At 24.4% G+C, this 21,204-nt stretch overlaps 1 protein-coding gene across 2 annotated transcripts; it reads right to left on the bottom strand.

Annotated features, from left to right (window-relative positions):
• Positions 1-360: 360 nt before the first annotated feature.
• LOC145842081 (regulator of G-protein signaling 22-like) lies at positions 361-19,685 on the bottom strand. 2 transcript variants are annotated; one of them, XM_082949458.1, is made up of 29 exons: positions 19,558-19,685; positions 18,768-18,796; positions 18,574-18,636; positions 18,371-18,502; positions 17,536-17,643; positions 16,505-16,590; positions 15,515-15,599; positions 15,095-15,186; positions 14,804-14,867; positions 13,670-13,748; positions 12,664-12,784; positions 10,369-10,530; positions 9,693-9,822; positions 8,728-8,857; positions 8,450-8,490; positions 8,299-8,364; positions 8,050-8,151; positions 7,689-7,883; positions 7,355-7,435; positions 6,730-6,890; positions 5,844-6,030; positions 4,540-4,680; positions 3,968-4,054; positions 3,597-3,758; positions 2,894-3,073; positions 1,853-2,020; positions 1,465-1,708; positions 653-774; positions 361-581 (listed from the first exon to the last, which is right to left on the bottom strand). In XM_082949458.1, the coding sequence occupies exons 1-29, from the start codon at positions 19,580-19,582 to the stop codon at positions 480-482; spliced, it is 3,345 nt and encodes a 1,114-aa protein (XP_082805584.1). In that variant the 5' UTR covers positions 19,583-19,685; the 3' UTR covers positions 361-479. The 2 variants fall into 2 exon arrangements, with proteins under 2 accessions (XP_082805584.1, XP_082805585.1); XM_082949459.1 differs by lacking the exon at positions 18,574-18,636 and having other exon boundaries at positions 18,371-18,473; positions 19,558-19,619.
• Positions 19,686-21,204: the final 1,519 nt, after the last annotated feature.

Raw genomic sequence — 21,204 nt, forward strand, 5'->3', positions numbered from 1 at the left:
TAAGTTTGAGTGAACAGGTTTTCTCTGTAAAAAACTTGACAATAATCATATTTTATACCTATCCAGATCATTTGCGTGCTCAACATATGCAGATGTTAAAAATTAATATTGATAATGTCAAAAATAATATATCTTGTTTGGTAATTTTTATAATAGTTTCCGAGTTCAGTCAATTATCTTATTTATCTAAACAACTTTATTTGTAAACAAACTTAAAATTACAAAACATACTTTATAACTACAGAAATAATTATAAAAACAAAAACAGTTAATCAAAGATTAATATTTGTTAGAACTTTATAAAATGAAACAATTTAAAAAAAATGTTTACCATTTAAAATATTATTAAAAAGTCAGTTCAAAGTTTTATAGATAATTGTAAAAATGCACACAGTGTAGTTTATAAAACGACTTATTATAGGTAAATTAAAATAAAAGCATTAAAGTGTTAATAGAAATAAATAACAATAGTAATATGTTCATTCTACAAGAACTTTTTTGTTTTCCGGTATTACAGATCTTCCTAAAACAGAATTGAAGTTAGTACTTTGTCGTTCTATCAAGCTTTTTCTTGAAGCATTCTGTTTTCAAATTGGAATATTTTTGAGTGTTTGTTTAGTTTGAAAGGAGAAACTACATTTAGCTAACAAACCTTTTGGCTGGGTCGATTACGTTTTGAGTTTATTGAAATAATTGGTATCTTTTGTGAAGTTTTTATTGTAAAAATATCCTGAGAAGTTTTTGATAGTCCATTAGATGTTGAAAAAAGCTCTTCTGTTAAAGTTTAAGTTAAAAATAGTTTAATATCGAAAACCAAAAAAAAATTAGATCTCAAAACTTTGATAATAAATAAAGTACTGTAGATAAGTAAGAAGAATTCTAATTAAGTAGTTTGTTTTGTTATAAAAAAATTGTAGCAGACTTTTGACAGTTGTTATATTTATATTTATTTTAAGTCATAGATTCCTTAATAAAAAAGCTACTCGCTAACTTATTTACACACTCTATGTTTTAACTTTCTTTGAACTCTTTATAACTGTTAACAAATATCTAAACAGTCAAAATTAAAAAACAACTTATTAAACTTAGTTTGTTTGGTTCAGTCACTGAACTTAAATGTATTTTTTTCTTCAAAAACTATTACGAAAGTTTTCAATGCAAATTTGTTCGTTTTGTTCAAAAGAGAAACATTATTTTACTTTATATATATTTTGTAGTTAGATGGGGATAACAATAAACACAAAAATTTAAATAGTTTTTGAAATACACTATATTTAAGCTACATAAGAGTTTTTAACAACACTTTATGTTTTTCAAACTAAAGTTTATTAAATACTTTATTTAAACAAAATTTTTACACTACGTTTAGTTAAGCTACTATTGTAACTGAAAAAACTTTTAAAACATTCCAAAAAAAATTATTTTGCAACAATCAGCACAATTAGTATTCATTAAACACTCAACCTTGCGATGACAGTCTCAACATGGGTACTTTCCCCGTCACCTGATGGTCCCACATCATCATCAACTTCTTCTTCTCCAACTCCTCCACATGCCGGCTGTAAGACCACATTAGGGGCTCCACCCGCCTCCTCCCGAAGTCGGCGAAACTTGCCGTCTCGCTGCCGAACGTCGAGTAGAACGCGTCGGTTTCAGAGTGCCCGCTGAAGTCGTAAGGGTTCGTTTCCCGTTTGATGCGTTCCTGTTCCTTTGATTAAAAATTTGTTTAATTTCTTTACATTACAAACCAAAACAGTATACCTTTTATTTTATTTAAAATATTATAAATTTCATCTTAATAATTTTCAATTTAATTTACGGTTATATGATTTTATTTTAAGGCAAAACAAACTTTTTGTAAAGCTTCCTCTTGCTCTTTCGCCAGCTTTCTCATTTTTTCCATTTTTATTCTTCTCTGCTTCTGCAAACTGCTTATTACCTCTCGGTTATCAGGCGACTGCGATTTTCTGAAGTCACAAAACGATGTCCAGTGAGGAAACAGCACACGGAAAACTGTCATCTTTAAACTTTTGTTAACCTTTAACACTTTTCATCAAATGAATAAAAAAACAAGAAATATAATAATTTAGAAACGTTTAATAATATTTCGATAACCTGCATTTTAATACAATAAAAAATTAGCAAATAACAACAAACTAGTCAAAAAGTGTGCATGATAAATAAGGCGTCCATAAAATCATTATATTCAAAATAAATTTTTAGAATGCGAATTCAACTCTTACGTTATTTAAATTTTAGAAAATTTCAATTATCTATTCAAGCCTAGGTAGAGAACTATTAAATTTTTGTTATTATTTTCAGTTACTTACTACATATTTGTAAAAGTAAATATAGTTTAAACTTTTTTCAAGCTAAATTTATTGCAGTAGGTTTTAGTATTTTTTTACTTTTGTTTGTGTAAAAGTTTACTGCTCAATTGGTCAAAAACACGTAACCAAAGTGTGTAAATTTAACTTTTTTGAGTCTATATATGTAAGTTAATGTGATAAATGTAGTAATATTTTTAGTGAATAAGTTGATAATCCGCACAAGTTTTAAATTTAATACGGATAAGAAAAAAATGAAAAAAAAGCATAAAATCAAACACGTAACTCAAAAAGTATCAAGAAATTCATAAAAAGTTTGAACATGTCCTATAAAAATTGACTTAAATAATAAGTTAGTATACGTATAAACAATTGAAACAGTATTATTTATCGACAAATAAAAACATTTCGAATTTTTTTTAAATTTAATTTCAACATGGTTAATTAACTTAATATATACATAAATTTGAATTAAATTAGACTTTAAACTAGACTTTAATCTTTCAGAAAGCCCTAACTTAGAAGTTGTCCAGTTATATTACTAGAATTAATAATAAAATACTGACTTGAGCTTCTCTGAATATGTAGGGACCTAGCTCTTTCTTTTTTTCAATAATCTTGTTTGCCATCTCGTTCGGAATGTCTATTTGTATTGTTGGAAGCACTTGTGAGTTGAGGAAACAACTTATTATGGAGGATATTTTCGATTCAATCGCCGACTGGTCATTGTGCAAGTGATATGATTCCTGTTTAAAAATACCAGCTAAGCTAAAAACTTATTGTTTTTGATAATAACAACAGTTTAAGCTACCAAAGTTCTTTTTTATTTACTTTCTTAAGTTTCTTAAACAAATATTTTTCCAAAAACTTGTTGTCTAATCATTTTATATATACTTTCAAAATTTATTGTTGTTTATTATTTCAAAATTTTGGTACTAAGTTTATAAGTTTTGTCTACTGGAAATAACTAATATAAAACTACAGGTATGTAAATTATGATTTTTTTTTATAGCAAACTAAATAAAGTAAAGTGAGCTAAAAAATATTCGTAAACTTACTTCTTTTTAACCAACAGTTTGTTACTTGTTTTACAAAATTAAGAAACTGTAAATTATAAATGTTACTTTTACACATACTAAGCTTAAAACAAACTTTATAAATCCTTTTGTTTTCACTGACTGTTTTAATATAATAAGCTATCTTTTAAAGTTAAGTTTGATATGTTTTAAACATGCTCCCTCTAAAGATTTGTTTTAAATAACTAATAACTTTGTATTTTTGAACTTCTATCCAAAACAAAGCGTCATTTTCAAGCAAATCTCCCTGAAGACCAACGTATTTGCGAAACTGTAATGCCGTTGTCCGATTGGACAATCCTTTTCGAAATTGAATGACGTCACGAGAAGAAGATTGCCATTTGTTATCTAAAAGCTGAAAAAAATAAATATAGTTAAATATATGAAATTACTGTTTTGACTAAGTTTTTAATTGAGTACTTTTTGCTGCAATGAATAACTAAACTCAATATTGTTTTAACTGTTAGTAAATTTAAAAACTTTAAAAGCTAATATTTTCAAACTATAGCTTTCTTTAATTTTTAAACACTTTCTGTTTAGCTTGTATATGATTTAATTACAAACCCTCCAAGGTTCGCCTCTTTTCTTCTTCTTTTGCAAAACAAGATCCTCTGCAACTTCGTTCATTTTGGACAACTCACGCTGTCTTTCCTGTTAGGACAAAATAAATATAAAACTCGGGTAAAATTTGTTTTTATTTAAACAATTGTCTAAAAAGGAAAAGCTTGACAGTACAAATACTATTAATGCATTTATTATATTAAGAATTCACCGTATTTTAATTAGAAACTTATCATTAAAATGTTTGTTATTTAAAACCTTTAAAACTGTTCGATTAATAACCGGAATTTTATAACCATTTTACTTTTAAATCTAACAGAACTTTACGAGCTTTACAAAGTTTTTTTATTTTCTTTACAGCTAAAAACTTTTTTATTTTTTACAGATTAGTAGAGTTTGTTTATGTTGAAAACTTTTTTGCGCAAAATATGTTTTAAGTGTGTAGTTTATCAATGGCTAATGTTAAAAAGTCTTTGTTGCAACTAAAATTAATTAATTCCATCGCTTTGCCAGTAGTTCTACTCTTGAAAAAATAGTGAGAAACAATATAAAGCACTCTTTATCAATAAACTAACATTGTACTCTTTTGAGGCGAGAAACATGGGCAGCCATTTATCATCGAGACGTCTCCTGGAAAATCTCTGCACGTTCAGAATGAGATCGTCTGGAGCTTGCTCTTTTTGCAATTTGTTCCAACCTCCTACCTCTACTACTGCCTGAAAATAAGCAAGTGTTTTTTATTTTCGATAAACTTAATTTATTCATTTGGTAGTACTTATTTAATTACAAGGTACTAGGGTACACAAAAAATACATTGAGACAGTTTTACCTAGTTTTGTTGTAGTTATTCTTCAAATGTAGGTTTTATAGTGTCTAATTAAAATATAGGTATAATGTTTTTTATACTGGTTGTTTAAAGTTTGTAGTTTCTATTAGCTTTGAACATATCAATGAATTCAGGATATAAATTTTGGTGTTCTTGTAAACAAAACGCATTTTTTTAGGATTGCTGTTTACACTGTGTAGTTCTATTTTCTTAAATTTAAAAAGAAAAGCATGTTGGTTTATTTAATTATATAATTTTCATTTAAATTTATGTTAATTGCTTTACTAAGATGTAAATTAGGTAAGTTTTGCACAAAGTCACGTTTAAAGTTTGTTAAAATTGTAAATTATACGTCTTAATAACATAAATTACGTTATAAAAACAAATTAAAACATTTTCTGATAGCAATTATGTAACCTCAAGCCAAGATTAGCACCAAATTTTAAATTTAAATATTTTTACTAATAATTATGGAACCTTTTGAATTATTTATAAACATTAAAAAGAAAGCTTTCGTTTTTAAAACGAATTTAAAACTTTTATGTTGCGTTACAACAAGAAAAAATATACCAATTTACGAATGCTTTCATTCAGCGTATAAACAGTATCCTTAAATCAAACTTATCTCCGTATGTGAAGTTCATAAAATTGAGTTAGTACAGTTGAAAATCAATAGTTCTGACTAAAGAGGTTTTTTAAGCAGTTTCCCCAGGTAGGAGAACTAAGTAAAGTACAGATGAAGTACACAATAGAATAGTCTTAACGTAACTTAGAACTTAAAAGAAAAAAAAAAGATTAGTTTAAACGTTCTTTATTTAACGATTAGTTTAAACGATTAGTTCAAACGTTTAAAAGTTCGTATTTAAAAAAAAAAAAACTAAAGTTTTTAACAAGTTAAGTACGTTACTTTTAATTAAGTATATAAGTTTTATACAATAAGTACTTTTACTAAATTCAAATACTTGGTACTTTTAGTTATACTTATTAAAGTGCTCATATAAAACTTACTAATAGCACATAATCATTTGTGAATTGACTAATTAAAAAAATTACTTCGTTCTGCTCAGGCTTAGTTGCTGGGCTTGAAGTACCGAAGAAATACTTGTTGTTGATATACTTGCTTTTGAAACTTATTGATTTCTGATCGAGTTTTTCTTTATTCACTTCCTGGTTTTCTTCTTCGGATTTTATTAGTAATCTTCTGTAAGCTTCCCCCTCCATCCAACAAACTAAATCTAACCTGATTTTTTTATATTTGAATGAGAATGCGTGTATTTTTAAAATGTTAAACTTTTCAAAGGTGAAATAAACACAACATTTGTATGTAGAATGTAGATATACATGAGATGTTTAAAAAAACTAATTTTTTATCAATTGATTACTGTTCAATTTTTACAAATTTTGATTCACAATGTCATTGCTACGTTTATACTGTAAACACATTTTATTTTTAAGCTACATAGTTTAAATTCATACAAAGTTTTCCATAAAAAGGTTAGGGTCGGCTTAATGGCATCTTTTGAATAAACTTTTTCGAATTATATATCTTGTTCTAGTTTTTTTTTTATGTTTAAGTTTTTACGTAATGTTCGAATTATATTTCTAGTGCATGTAACTTATTAATGATCAAACAAAAATGAAACTAAAAGAGACTAATGTTATGTATGCAAATATTCGCACAAAAGAGGTTTAATTTGTTTTTAAAGCTTTTTTTGGCTTTTTATCAATAAAATAGAAATCAATAGTTATTAATTACAGTTTTTGTTAAAACTGTTTACAGAAATGTCTAAAACTCCTATTTATATCATTTATAAAAGAAGTTTATAGTTAATGTTTAAAAAAATAGTCAACGATCATGGTAATTTGCCTAGTTTTTTTTTTAATATCAAGTCCGGTTAGTTAATAAAGTGATCAAGCAAGTAATCTAAAATGCATTTACTTTGCAAAGTTTTCCTCTAGAAATTTGTTGAAGTGTTCAAACTCGATTCTGTTTTTCAGAATATTGTCGAGCGTGGTTCCTCGGTGCTCTTGAGAGACTCGACTCCACAGTTCGTCTTTTTGTGAGCGCACTTGAAGCGAGCTGGTTGCAGGCTTTTTCGGCTTTGAATATAATTTCAATATACATTTTTTGGTTTATTAGCTATAAGCGAAAAATTTAGTTACCAAAACTTCTTCTTTATACTTTAATGATAACCCTTACTTTTTAATATTTGAATTCAAATACTTGTAGAACACCATTAGTGTATTTTCAAAGTTATCTGATTAGTTAGTATTACATAAGAATTTTAACAAAACAAGTCTAACATTACATGCAACTAGTATAAATTAAAATTTAATTAGTTTATGAAAGCTTTCCTTATAAAGAAGATGTTAGAATCGATGTTGTAATAATATTAATTAATACTTTAAGCCATATTTCCAACAACAAAAAATAGTTTATTAAAAATATTCTTAAAACGTTTGCTATTTAGTTACTTAAATTTCTAGAACTAGTCTTAGTTAAACTGTGCTAAAATTAAAACTCAAAAACGAAAAGTTTTACAAAGCAGTTTAAAACAACTCACTTCAACGACTTGTTTTTTTTCGATGCATTTCGAATATTTTTCAGTAACTTTAACATCTTTCTCAAGCGTGTATGTTTCGACCTAAAAATAAAACTTTAGATAGGAATTATCTTCTTTTATGATTTTATGCTTGTATAAAATCCTGTTTTAAAGTTTACTTTCACATAAATCTACTAGTAAAACTTTATATTATAAATCAAGGGTGAATTTTATGTAATGAAAACTCTAAATAAGTTTTAAACTTCAAGTTTAATAATAGTTTTATACAGTCCCTAATCAATCCGCACAATAAACACGTAAAGGTTGCTCGAAAAATATGTAATTCAACAAAAACTTTGTCGATTTCTTTTTGATCTTCTTCCAACATCTTTTTCCAAGGTAAAAGAAGATTTGGTAAAATGATCTCTTCAGCCGTATCAAACAAATCTTCATAAGGAGGGTTGAGTTTTTGTTTTATTTTGTTTATAACTTCAGATTTTAACAGAAGGTCTTTTGTGCTTCCACTTACAATGTACTTTGAATATATAGCCTGTTTAAACAATATATTAAAAAATTAAAAGTTTATTATAAGTTCAATAAGTTGTTATTTTCTTTTTTTTTTCAAAGAAAAAACATTAACTTTTCACGTCGATTGCTTGAGCACCGTGTAAAAATAGATTTAAAACACTTATTTTTAACTATCTGTACATAACTACCTTGGATCTTTTGTTAGCTAAGTAGCTATCGAAAACATCATCATAAAACATGTTTCTGTAGCGCTGAACGTCTATCCAAAAGTGCGACCATCTCAGCCAATCCTAATAATCAAAAACAAAATTTCTATAAAAGCTGTTATCCAACTTAGTTGTACATAATGCTTAAAAATGTATATCCTTGACAATGTTCTATACAACTTTCACTAAAAACCTCAAGCAAAAAAAAATTAGTAAATTTACTATACATACCTGATTTTTCGACTTCTCACAAAAGTCAATGAAGTAAAGTCCTGCCATCGGATCGGTACAAAGACCCTGAAGTAGTAAGCATTAGTTTATAAGTAGGTTAAACAGTTGAAATAAAACTCTGTAAATATATTTTTTAAATTCCGAAACAAACCTTAAGCATTTCTTCAACTTCAAAACTTTTTTGCTCTCCGTCTAATTATTGTATGGTTTATCAACAATTACAGATAATAAAATTAAAAACGGTGCTAAACTGGTATTAAAAGCAAAATGTTGTTATTTGAACAAACCCAACAAATTAAAGTATTTAACCTAAAACCCACTTTTTATATCTTAGTGCGTTTATTCTGACAAGTGTAATTTTATATAATTTATGTGAAAAATTAGACACTAAATTGTATGTTTAGTCAATTAATGATAGTGATTTCTTGCCTGTTATAAGTTCAATTTCTTCTGAGTCTGTTTTCAACTTTTTAGGTTTGTATGAGTCGCGTAAAGAGCTTTTGTAATGTGAGTTAGCACTTTTGTTAGTCAAAAAGTTATCCGCACTGCTGCTGTTTTTCTAATGAATGTTTTTATAAGAATAAATGCAGTTTTAAAAATAAATCATGTTATAAACTGAAGTAAAACAAGTAAATATACCTATTTATGGCACTATGATTAATTTTTATTTGTTGTAATTTTAAACAAAAGTAAGAATTTTTTGTTAAATAAATCTAAAAGCTTTTTTTTAAGTTTTATTAGTTATTACACATTTTTGGCAAGTTCAAAAAAAAAGAATTTTTCTAGCAGTATGTAAATGTCTCTTTACTTAAGTTTCCTTTTTAAAATTGTTACAATAATCGTTTTATAAAATGTTTAATAACAACAGATATCTAGAGGAAATTAATAATATATTTATGGTTGTTTTAAAGAATTAAAAGTTGCGTTAAAATGATTAAATCGATTTAGATAAAGTTGTTTTTGCTAATAAACATTTATAGACTACATTTTATCATTGGTTTAGCCTAAAAAATCAACATGAGTGCAATGTTTCAAAAGCATATTTTCATTTTCGAAAAACTAGAACTCGTTTTTGGGATAGTATGTCCTATCTAACTGTTGTTTTTTATTCTATTTAGCATTAGTATGTTATAATTAAGTGTAACTAAAACAAATATTTGAATGAATTTTAAAGCAGAAACATAAAAACGAATTTTAGGTTTTATTTAGTTAATAACCTGTTTCTGAGTAAAATAAAAAAGTAGTATCGCAAAACCTGGATCGAAAATTTACTTAATGCCGAAAAAATAGTTTTTATTAGTTTTCGTTGGTATTAAGTTTGTTTTTTGTAAAAGAAATCATCCATACATATAAACACAACAACAAAAAATATCAAAGTGAATAATTAAACGAACATTTGCAATAGGAAACAGCTTTTTAGGTCTAAGCGGGTTGACAGGAATACTCTTTTTAAAAGAACTTTTTGAAGAATTCGTTGCCTCCTTAGTTGTATGTTTTTCTTTAGACATCAAAAACCGCTTTGTCCTTTAAAAGTCAATTTTATTTTTTTAAAGTATTTCATGTAGAAAGTATAAACAAGTTTGTTTGATTTTTAAATTCTTTTTCTCGTCGTTTATTTTGACTTTTTTTGTTGTTCTTTAAATTTGAGTTAATATGATCTAGTAAGATTATGTATAAAATTTTGATGATGAAACATTTAATTTCGAGATTTTATACAGTAACATTCTAATTAAATACAATGCTTCGCACTGTAGGGCTCTTAAGTTAGATATTGTATAGCAGTTAAAAGTAGAACTTTGCAAAAAATAAGCAAATTTAGTTATCTAAGTATTATTTTCGTTGAAAAATTTACTAAACAATTCTAATAGTTTGAAGGTTATCAACTTTTAAGCGACCAAAATTGTTGATATATTTTTCTATAGTATTAAAGTTTTATACATTTTAATGATGTAAGCAAAAAATAGTTTAAGATAAAACAGTACAAATTTAAAACTTCAATAATCTTTTATACATACCAGATAAGTATGTATTTTATACGGATAGAGTCTTAGTGATAAAATTAACAATAACCAGTATAATAACAAGGGCACAACAATTTCACTCTGCTTTCTTTGCAATGTATCAATACTCCATTGTGAAGTAGAATCGAGCTTAAACTTGGATAAAAGTTGTTTTTCAAGTTGAAGATTTCCTCCACCGGTAACGTAAATTTCTCGAAGTCTTTGCAAGTAACTGTTTTTTTTAAATATGTAAAAAATGAGTTTAAAAATTGTGTTAGAGTTTTTACTTAAAACATTAACTAATTTTAAAAACATAAACTAACTTCAAGTTTTTTTCCTAAAACCAGATCCTTATACTTTTGAATCATCAAATTCAGATAGTTCAAAAGTACAAAACTATGGTAAATTGAACTTCTAGTATATCATTTTTATTTGTTTACGACATATAACAGAAGCTGGCAAATTTTCTAGACGACAGGACAAATTAAATTAAAAAAACTTTTCGTAGGTCGGACTTATCGAAAACAAATATTTGTAAGACACGTAAACTATGAAAATATTAATAATTGTTTTTAGTTTTTAAAAGAAAAACAAATTGATCTAATAACATGATAAGCACTACTGTATACGGATGATCAAGTTAAGAAAACATTTTAAAATATTTTATTCAAAAAGCTTAATTGTAGTTGTTTTGCACAAACTGTTTTCAAGCATAAGAAAAGCAAAAAAATTAGTTTGTCAGTAGCATCTGCTAAGCATCTTGTACGTTACTTATACCTAGCCTGCAATTATGTAGTAGCTAAAAATAAAAAAAAATATATAAGCTATTTCTGGCTTATTAATTTTTAAATCAGTTTGTTTTGTCATAGAACAAGGGTGAACAACACATGGTGTGCGAGTCTGTAGTAAACAACAAAAAACTTATTTTTTCTGAATCCTGGACATGACTTAAACTGTATCCTGGTGTATGACTTGACAACCGAAAGGTTTTTTCGTAAACCAGGTTCTTTAACCAAACTTTTGAGCGCTTTTTTCTTTTAATAAACAACATATTTGATATAAGTAAAGTAAGCTAATGTGCTATTTTAAAGACTATATTGCTAGAATTTAGTGCATGCACAAATTAAAAAAAAAATTCTAGTTTTATAAAAGTTGGACGAACTGCGAAGACCGAACAAGTCGTCATTTACATCTCACCAACAAAAAAATTTGCTCAACAATATTGTACAGTATTGAATTAAATACATAAATTTTATCCTTTTTAAGATAAAAATCAATAAAGTTTTAAACAGCACGGAAAAAAATTGTATGTCATAAAAAGAAGAATTCAAAATTACTGTAATACAATCAATCAATATTATTTCACTTATCCAGTTAATAAAACATATGCTCATAAAGTGTAAGTTGTAAAATTTAATGTTGTGTTTCTTATTTTACATATTTTACTATATTTAAGAGAAAATGTAATAAACATTTTCATACGTAAATTTAACATCAGCTACATATTCTTGAAGTATTAAATACTGTGGATCTTTTTTTGTTTGATTCTATTTTTGTGTATTTGTTACTAATTTAGTGTGATTACTTTTATTAAATGATAGACGTTTTATGATAAAAAAAATAAAGTCTGTTGTTTTCAATTGGAACTTTTAGTTCGAATGTAGATCTAGCTGGATAGGAAAGCCCGGTTCCGACCGCTTTTCAACAAAAAAATTAAATATACTTGTTTTTGTATATGTTTAAGACATTTATTTCATGTCATTTCCTTAATTTTTATATGCTTAATACTAATTAAAGAAAAATATTTACAAAATAAAAATACAAATAGTGCAAATTGAATATTTTATTTACAACTAAGCTTCGGTAACAAAAATTGCGTCCTCCTCAAGTAAAATAAAAAATAAAATGTTTAATATAATAACTGTTTAAGACTATAAATTCATAATTAGCCAAGTTGTGAATGTATATAGCCACGAAATAGTTATAAGTAGTTATACAAATGTTTCAAAATTTATAACACAAATTAATAAGAAAGAACTTGTGTTTACTATTTATAACAAAATTACTGACTGTAAGTAAATTTTTCAACGAATAATATCTAATTGTACTTGATAAAAAAGAAAAACTGATCAATAAAGTTTTATAAACACTTTTTCAAGTAAAAAAAAGTCATGTCATTTTTTTTTTGTACCTAGGCTCATAATACACTCTGATTTTTTTAATTTACTATCTATTTTTAAAGCTACATTTCTGAACAATTTTTTTTTATAACTCTTTTATAAGTTAAGCTGTATTTATAGTTATAAACTAAAAATTCAATACATAAACATTTTAGTTGCTTTACACAATAAGATATTCAGCTTACCTCAAAGTCTGCTTTTCATTCACGTTATATCTGCTCTGATCAATGTCAAGCCACAAATATAAAAGTTTTTCACCGTTCTTTTCTTTTATAAACTTTTTAAAGTTTTCAAAATCTTCTACACCTGAGTAGTTTTAATTCTGATTTATTTAATTGTTGAAAGTTTATAAGTTTATTTTTACAATTCTTCTTCTAGGAGTGTAAAAAATTTTTTTATTAAAACACTTTTAAAACTAAATTCTACCGTATTTAACCTCTAAAACATTATAAACTGTGTATATAAGTCGCAATAATTTTGTTTAATCATCACTTTATTTAAAAACATCTAAATTTTTTCAATGATGATTTTTAAGCATATTCTGTTGCAAACTTTAAAACTAATTTATATAAAATTTTTACTAACAAATTAGTTTCAGTAAATTTCCTCAAACATAGATTTAAAATAATTATGTAAGAACTTTCAGTTTTTAGAATTATAAAAAGCCAAGCATCTTAATATACTCTAATTTCATTTTTTTAACATGCTAAAACTTAACCAACCAAGTTAAATAAAATTTAAAATATATTTACAGCAAGTAAATAAGTTTTTGAAACATTCATTCAAGTTCACGCAAAATAAGCTATAAAAAAATACGGAAAACTAAAACTTGAACAAGATAGATAAAAGTTTTAGTTATATACTAGTTTAATTTTTTAGATTAAAAAAGACTTAGAAACTTTTAACTTTCTAATAAAACAGACTAGTAGCGTCTTAAAACAAATTACATAAACAGTTGAAGACTTTTTTTTTTCTTAGGTAAAGTTATTCAAGTGTAAAGAATTAACAAAATACAAAAGATATCAGTTTGTGTAACTTTATGCATGCAATAGCAAGTCAAAGAGCTATTCTACTTTAAAAATTTTTCTAAAAGTTGTAAATTTATTACTATAAACTTGTTAAACTATAAACTATAGTTATTGATCCATTTTAAATTAATTTTAATAACTTTTTTAAATTTGTAAGTCTTACTTTTGATGGAAACTAAGATTTCGTCTTCTTTTTTCAAAAAGTCTTCCTCAAAAACTGAATTTTTTTCGTCATCTTCTTTCTAATAACATTTTATTAACGAGTTTTGCTTTTTAACCGGCTAAACAGAAACAGATCTACTTGATTTAAGGAACAGTTATATTTTTAGAGTTTTTTGTCAAAAGTACAAATAGAATTTTAGTGCAATAAAACACTTTAAATTTTCAAACGAACTATAGATATTTCAAAAAATTTAACTTCTTTAGTAAACTGTTTCTTAAACCAAGTTAAGGGTAAAATATTTGGAAAAGAATACAATTATATATATAATAATTCTTAGAAAGTTTCTTTCATGCAAAAAAGTATAACTGTTCGTTTTTGTAAAGTAGTTCTGTTTATTCAAGTTACTATTTTCTTATATACTGTATTATTTTTTAAAAAGAAATTAAACTTTTAGAACTCATTTTATGCTTATCAATGTTTATGTAAAATAATATTTTGTATATTGTCGCATTGTAATTTTAAGACAAAGTATAAATTTAGTTCAAGTTTTCTTTTTGTCAATTAATTTAGTGTTATTGATTTTACAGCGCTTCCACTGCTATAAAGTTAACTTTCAAAATTATAATCATCTTAGCAGGTTTTACCTTTTATAAACTTATATTAAATAAGCTATATTTGTATCTTAAAAAGTAGATAGTTTATAACAATAACTCTTGGTTTTATGTTATATTGCAACTTTAGTTTTAATGTGCTAATATTTTAATATTATTTTAGTAGTAACAATGTTTTAAATTGTATCAAATAATTGTAACATAAGTTTGAAACAGTTAAAGTAATAAATACTTTAAAATGAAGTTGGTTAAAGTTTTACTTCTAATTAAAGATAATCAAGTTTTGTTTTTATACAGAATAACGTTTATAAGCACTAAAAGTATTTTAAAATTGTTAATATGATCAATTGTTTACCTTATTTATTTGAACTGTGGTACAAAAAGAACGGTGACTAATTTTTATTTATAACCACAAAAAAAACAAACAGGTTTATTTAAATACTTAATTGACATATAAAAATGCATATTAAATTTTCTTTACAGTGTTGATGTTTTTTATAGCTAGTTAGTTAAAACGTCTTACTATTCCAGGTTTATCCATCCATCTTTTACTGAGATCTACATGACCACCTCCTATTGGAAAGTTGCTAAAAATAAAAAAAAAGCATCGTTTACATAATTTTATATGTTATAAGTTTATAAGTTACATCACGATCATTTGTCTATTGAAAATTGTTTATTTAAAGTGTTTCAGTTGTACATACCATCACTTTTTGTTAATAAATACTAATGTTAAACGTCAAGGTGCACGAAATACAAACTTTATAAAAATTATAATATTGTAGATGTGTCTATTACTTTGTCAAAAACTTACTTATTTTGTTTCTCTTCGGATTTACAGGTTTCCAAATAATTACTTTCTGCTAAGTTATCTTCTTCGAGGTCAGTTTTTACTTCTGTTCTATTCTGTTAATTTCATTGTATATTAAGTAAACTATCTACTTTTATCATTATAAAATAGCTGAAGAACTTCATTAAAAAAAGTTATAGGTTCTTAAAAAAAGTTGTAACTTAATTTTTTTGAGAAGTTTCAAACAATTTAATTGTAATGGATTAAAATTTTAAAGAACTTACACTACTATCAACTTTTAAAAGGTTATTGCTAGCTTATTTTAAAAACTTTGTTAGTTATATACATTTTTTGGGTGCTTATTAGTTTAAAAAGTATCAAAATGTTTGTGATAAGTTTTTAGTAAAAAGAGAACTTTATTTTATACAAAAAAAAACATTTTACCTTTTCTTTTATTGTTTTTTCATTTCGTATTTTTAATGAAACTTTTTCGCTGTCATTTTTCATTTGTGATAAAAGCTTACACAATCTGTGAAACTTAGATATATAAGCTTCTTTAAAAAATTGTAAATAATAAAGACAACTTTTATATCAGTGTCAAGTAGTGTATACATACATACAATAGTGCTTTTTAAACTTGATATCAAACTTTAATTTATAAGTTTATTGATAGAGTTTAATTAAATTTAACAAACATCATTTACTTAGTTTTTTATTACTGGTTTTAAAATACTTAGTAAGTTTTCAGAATACATTTTTATACTTTGTAATTAAATGGTAATTTTTAAAACGCAAAAGTGTTAAAAAATAACAAAAGAAACTTTTTATTAACATCATAGGTGAAGGACTCATAAGCTACCGAAAAAAATTATTTACTCAGTGTTTTAGACTAGTTTAATCTATTTTATTTATTTATAAATTTTAAGTTTGTTAATGATTTCTTTAAGTGATATATAAATTGCTTCACTTAGTTTTTATATGTATAAAAACAAACTTTTTTTTTTCTTATATTGTTTAGTGTTTTCTTTTTAGTATGCTCTAACTTTACTACAAACTATGTTATCTTAGTATTAACTTCTTATCTGTATTTATAAAACGTATAATTTATGACATTTTTGTATAATATTTAATTTAAATGGTTATAGGTTTACAAAATTTTACTAATCACATAACCAAAATTTCAATAAAAAGTGAATTTGATGTATAAACAAAAAATTTGCTTAGAAAATTCAACTTAGCGTAAATAAAATAACCCACTTAAAAATTTGTACTTTTAACACTAAGATGTAGTTTAAAGAAAGTTATAAATAAGTATACAGTAAAGTATACAGTACACAGTCAGAATGAATGTGTATTTTAAATAGTAAATATTTAAACAGTACTTTGCACGATAACACATTTTGAAAATATTCTAAATTCATAACTAGTTAATACCTAAACTCATTAAAAGTTTCACTTCTTATAAAGGCAGGTAACCGATGTTGTTTTATCCACCGTACACTACCGTCTTTATCCATTAACTACAAAATTATTTATTATCAAAAACTGAAAAATTTATTTTTGAGTCTAGAATTAAAAAAAATAGCTGTATCTATAAATTTTTTTTAGTTAAAAATTTATTTTTTGTAAATACTTTATGAAACCAACAAAAAACTATAAAAAATATTCAATTTTAACCATTTTTATCTTTCAATAACTGAAAAATACTACTTTTGAAAATAATAATTAAAAATTTTAAGTATGAACAAAAGGAAAACTTAAAACTGTTTGAACAAAACGTTAAAAAAAATTGTTGTTATGAAAAACTGTTGTCATTATACAACAATTCATTTATAAGTATACAGTTTATTTATACATTTTACAAAGTGTTAAACACATTTAACTAGCGACTATTTTGGAATTATAAGTAGAGGTATACATATTTTTAAATGTAGTAATTGTTCTTTTTTGCAATAACAAGAAAAATATTTTATACATAAAGTACTAAAATGTTATAATAGGCTTTAAAAGTAAGACAAACAAATAACTTATAATAAAACTTTTATTACTAAGATAAGATACGTTAATTTTACACTACTTTTAAATGAAGAAAATTGTTTAAATTGTGAATGTAAAATTTTTAATTAATACCTATATTAAGTTTTCAAAATAAATTTAAATTTTAAAACATACACTTCTTATATAATTCAAAATAAATAGTTTTTAACCTACTATTGTTTGGTCATTCTTGAAATATTAACGAATTAAAAGAAACAAAGATTGAATAAAAGGCTTTTTGTAAAACTCACCAAAAGTTATTTTGTTCTTTTTTTAACAAGCTTCATTTGCTTATAAGAACTGAAATAAACTTAAAACATACAAAGGAAATGATCAAAACTTATTTACAGCTTTTACAATTTTTTTAATAAAATTCTAAAAGGTAACTAACATTAATTTTTACCAAATTTTATAAAAGTTAACCTTACTTTTAGTTTTATAGAAGTTTTAATGTCGTCTTCTGCATCTTTTAACTTCTTTTGAAATTGTTCACTTTCATCATATGGAACAACTTTTTCTTGATCTAAAATTGCGTTCTGAAAAAATAAGTACTAGAAGCTAAATAATCTAATTAAGTTGCTTCTGAGAACAGAACAAACTATATTGCTACTGTTTCTTATTTTATACCCTCTAAAAGTTTAGTAAAGAGTATTTTTACTTAAAAAAAATTTATTTCGTGGTTATACTTGTAATTCGGTTTCGGTATAACGAAGCACATCATTACCATATTATTAAAACAAGATTATTATAAAATGAGCGAAAAAAATTCGGTTATACTGCTAAAAAAACAAATTATTTTAAAATTATCAACTAAGATAAACTTTAATCTTTAGAATGATAAAAGAACTAGAAATTGTTCTAAACAGTCAAAAAACACTCTTTTGTTAATTTTTCATTAAATTAAGCTTAAGTTAGGTAAGTTTCATTTAATACTATCAGTAAAACTATATAATATTTAACTATTGCTTGATTTTTTAAAGTTGTATTTAAAACACTCGAGGTATAATTGACAAATTTATTTTAATCATTATTTTCATATTCAAAATGCATCTTTGCAACATACCTTAAAGAAGAAGTTTCAAATATGTACACTAAAAAAAAATAGTTTTTAACTTTTAAAATGGTTACACTTATTAAACATAATGACAACTATTCAATAAAAAGCTATTTACCATCACGATCTTGATTTACTTTAGACACTAGTTACTGTTCAAAATACAAACTTCAAAAACATTTTAAATCAATTAAAATAAACAAACTAACTTTACATCGACCTTCCAAGGGATTTTTTAATCGATACAAAGTTTTAATCTTTTTTGATAATTTATGTTTTTCATCGCTAACTGCTTCAAACTGTTCTGTGTCACTGTTGAAGAAAATCGGTTGAGAAAAAACCTGTTTTTTAATGTATAAAATTAGAAGCTATTGAAATACTTCAAAAATTTTAAGCATTTAAAAAAGCTTACCGGTAGTTTAAGGAAAAAGTTGAAGAAATCAACAAATATTTCGTCTGTAGCTAAAAATTCTTCCTGTGATATAAAGTAAATACGTAATACACCTGATGTATGCTAAAGTAAAACATTTATTTAGTTGTATAATAATAAAAAGCAGTTTCATTAAAAATATTCAAGTTTAAAAGTTTATAAAGAACTAAACTTACAAAATCATCTATACAGAATGAAACAGGCTCTGAAAAAAAGTATATACGTTTTTGTGCAAAATTGTATAAATAATAACAAAATAACTAAAACAGTCATAAGTCATTACAGATTCTAAAAGTTTTTTGAAAAATATGTAAATTTGTAACTTAAACTAAGTTTTTGAGTTTCCGTTTTTTTGGACACAAAAAAGTAGTTTGTTAAGCAGTTTCAAATATTTTAAAACATAAGCATAATATATCTAATAAAGTTCTTAATATGGTGGTTATTAAAAAAGTAAGTTTAAAAGTAGAGGTAAGTTATAAATAAAAATTCATTAGTTATTAAACAATGAAACATTTAAACAACAAAGCTCAGTTATCAGAAAAACTAAAAACCTTATTATTTTAGCCTGGTACACATACAAAACTTTCTAGTTATACTATAAGTATTCTTTTTATTTATTGAAACTAAAAAAAATATTTTAAGTATACTATTTCTTTTAACTTGATAACTCTATACTTTTGTTGAGTAAGTTAAATATTTTGTGAATAATTTTATTAAATATTAAAGTTTATTATTCTCGAAAAAAATTGTTAAAAAAAACATAGCATTTTTGCGATTAAAATAAAACTCTATCATGACACAAAACAAGCACTGTTTGTTTTAATTTTAATGAAAAAATAACTTATAATTATTTCTATTCGTAGTACAACGAAAGTTATCTAATATATTCTAATAAAAAAATTGATAATAAAGTACTATATTTAGACAAGTTTGGAAAGTTGAGTATAAAGTAAATCAAATGCTAACCAGTGTTTAAAATAACTTCTTTCATGATATGTTCAATTTATTGAAGTATACCATCTGAGCATATCCATACTACTGAAACGAAATCATAATATAATTAATCTTAACTTTTCTCAGTAGATGTTTAAACCTAGAAAATGATTAGGTATTAAGAAAACTATTTTTTTCTGCACAACTATGAATTGTATTAGTTTTTCTAGTTATAAATGCATTAACTATAAAAAATAACTGTAAAAAAATTATAAAACAAACTTTAGTTAAACAAAAATGTGATTAAGGTACTATAAAAAAAATAAAATTGAAAGAAATACTATAAAAAGACTTTCAACATTTTTATTTCATTTTAAAGCTAAAGTAAAATTTTTGAAAATAATAATATTGGTGACATACGTAAACACAAAAGAAAACTTTCTGTAGCACTATCGAAAGTTACAACAACAAAGGATAGTGCTTGAAAACAAATATCAAACTTTTACTCTTGTTACTAATTCTCCCAACTCTATACAATTTTCTTTAGTTTTATATGTTTTCATTGGGATTTGAACCTTAAACCTAAACTTTTAAGCATTATTGTTTCAACAAATCTAAATCAACCCCACTTGCTTTTTATAATCTAATCAAAATAAATCTATAAATCTTATTAAAGTAACTAATTTTCTACAAACCATGTTTATACTAGACTTTTGTATATAAAAATTTAAAATACAAGTTTCAGCCAAAAACGTACACAATTCATTTAACTAAGTATTATAGATGTTTTGCTAGTTTTCAAATAAGTATTACAAATGAACTGTAGAAATAGCTATGCTTTATTTTATCTTCAAATATTGTTTGATTGTGCAAAAAAATAAAGTTGGTATATAACTAACAGTTATTTAACGGTTAAATAATACACACAGCAAGAAATTTTATAAATTCTGATGTTTAAGTACTTAAAAAAATGTTTTTAATTTAAGTTTTAAATTTTATTCAAAACTTTTATTTTAGTAGAGACATTTTTGTACATACAGTCTGTTGCTGTATATGTAAAAGGTGTTGCTTAATTTTTTTTTAAAGAAAATTAGAGTTTGTAGTCAGTACTATATTTAAAACTTTATCAAATATGCTTAAGTTTAATTTTGATTAATATATTTGAATATTTTTGTTATAATTTATTATAAAAAAGTATGTCGAGAAAAATTTTTAGACGTAAAACATTTTTATAGTTCCGGTTGTTATAAGCTATCTCATAAAAATAAGTCTTATAAAATGTTTTTAGTTGTTTATATATGATATTTATACTTAAATTTGTTTTTGTTCAGATGCAACATTATTCGTCTATAAAATTTTGACTTATACAATTTAAATTCAAGGAAAATATACTAGAACACTGCAGTACATTGTTTAAGTTTTTATAGCGAAGTATTTGTTTAACGTCTTAAACAGTACATTTAATTTATAATCGCAAAAGTGGTTGCTATCAAACTTTTTATTCACAAATATTTGAATAAGCACTTAATAAGTGTTTGTTCTAGTTTTTCAAAATAAGTAAGTTTAGGTCAAAAAGAAAATAATTTTATTACAAATATGTTCACTTGATAAGCGACTTTTTTAAAGTTTAATGTTTTAAGCTTAACATTAATTTATTGGTAATAATAACTAAGAACAGTT

The sequence above is a fragment of the Thalia democratica genome, chromosome 8, assembly GCF_965202585.1.
Source record: "Thalia democratica chromosome 8, ktThaDemo2.hap1.1, whole genome shotgun sequence".
Taxonomy (NCBI): domain Eukaryota; kingdom Metazoa; phylum Chordata; class Thaliacea; order Salpida; family Salpidae; genus Thalia; species Thalia democratica.

Excerpts from the sequence above, each read along its gene's own strand:
- LOC145842081 (XM_082949458.1), bottom strand. The coding sequence starts at position 19,582 with ATGAAAGAAGTTATTTTAAACACTG. Across the intron at positions 12,785-13,669 it reads AATCTTAGTTTCCATCAAAA|GTGTAGAAGATTTTGAAAAC; the intron begins GTAAGACTTACA and ends AAAACTACTCAG. Across the intron at positions 9,823-10,368 it reads GTGCCCTTGTTATTATACTG|GACAAAGCGGTTTTTGATGT; the intron begins GTTATTGTTAAT and ends TGACTTTTAAAG.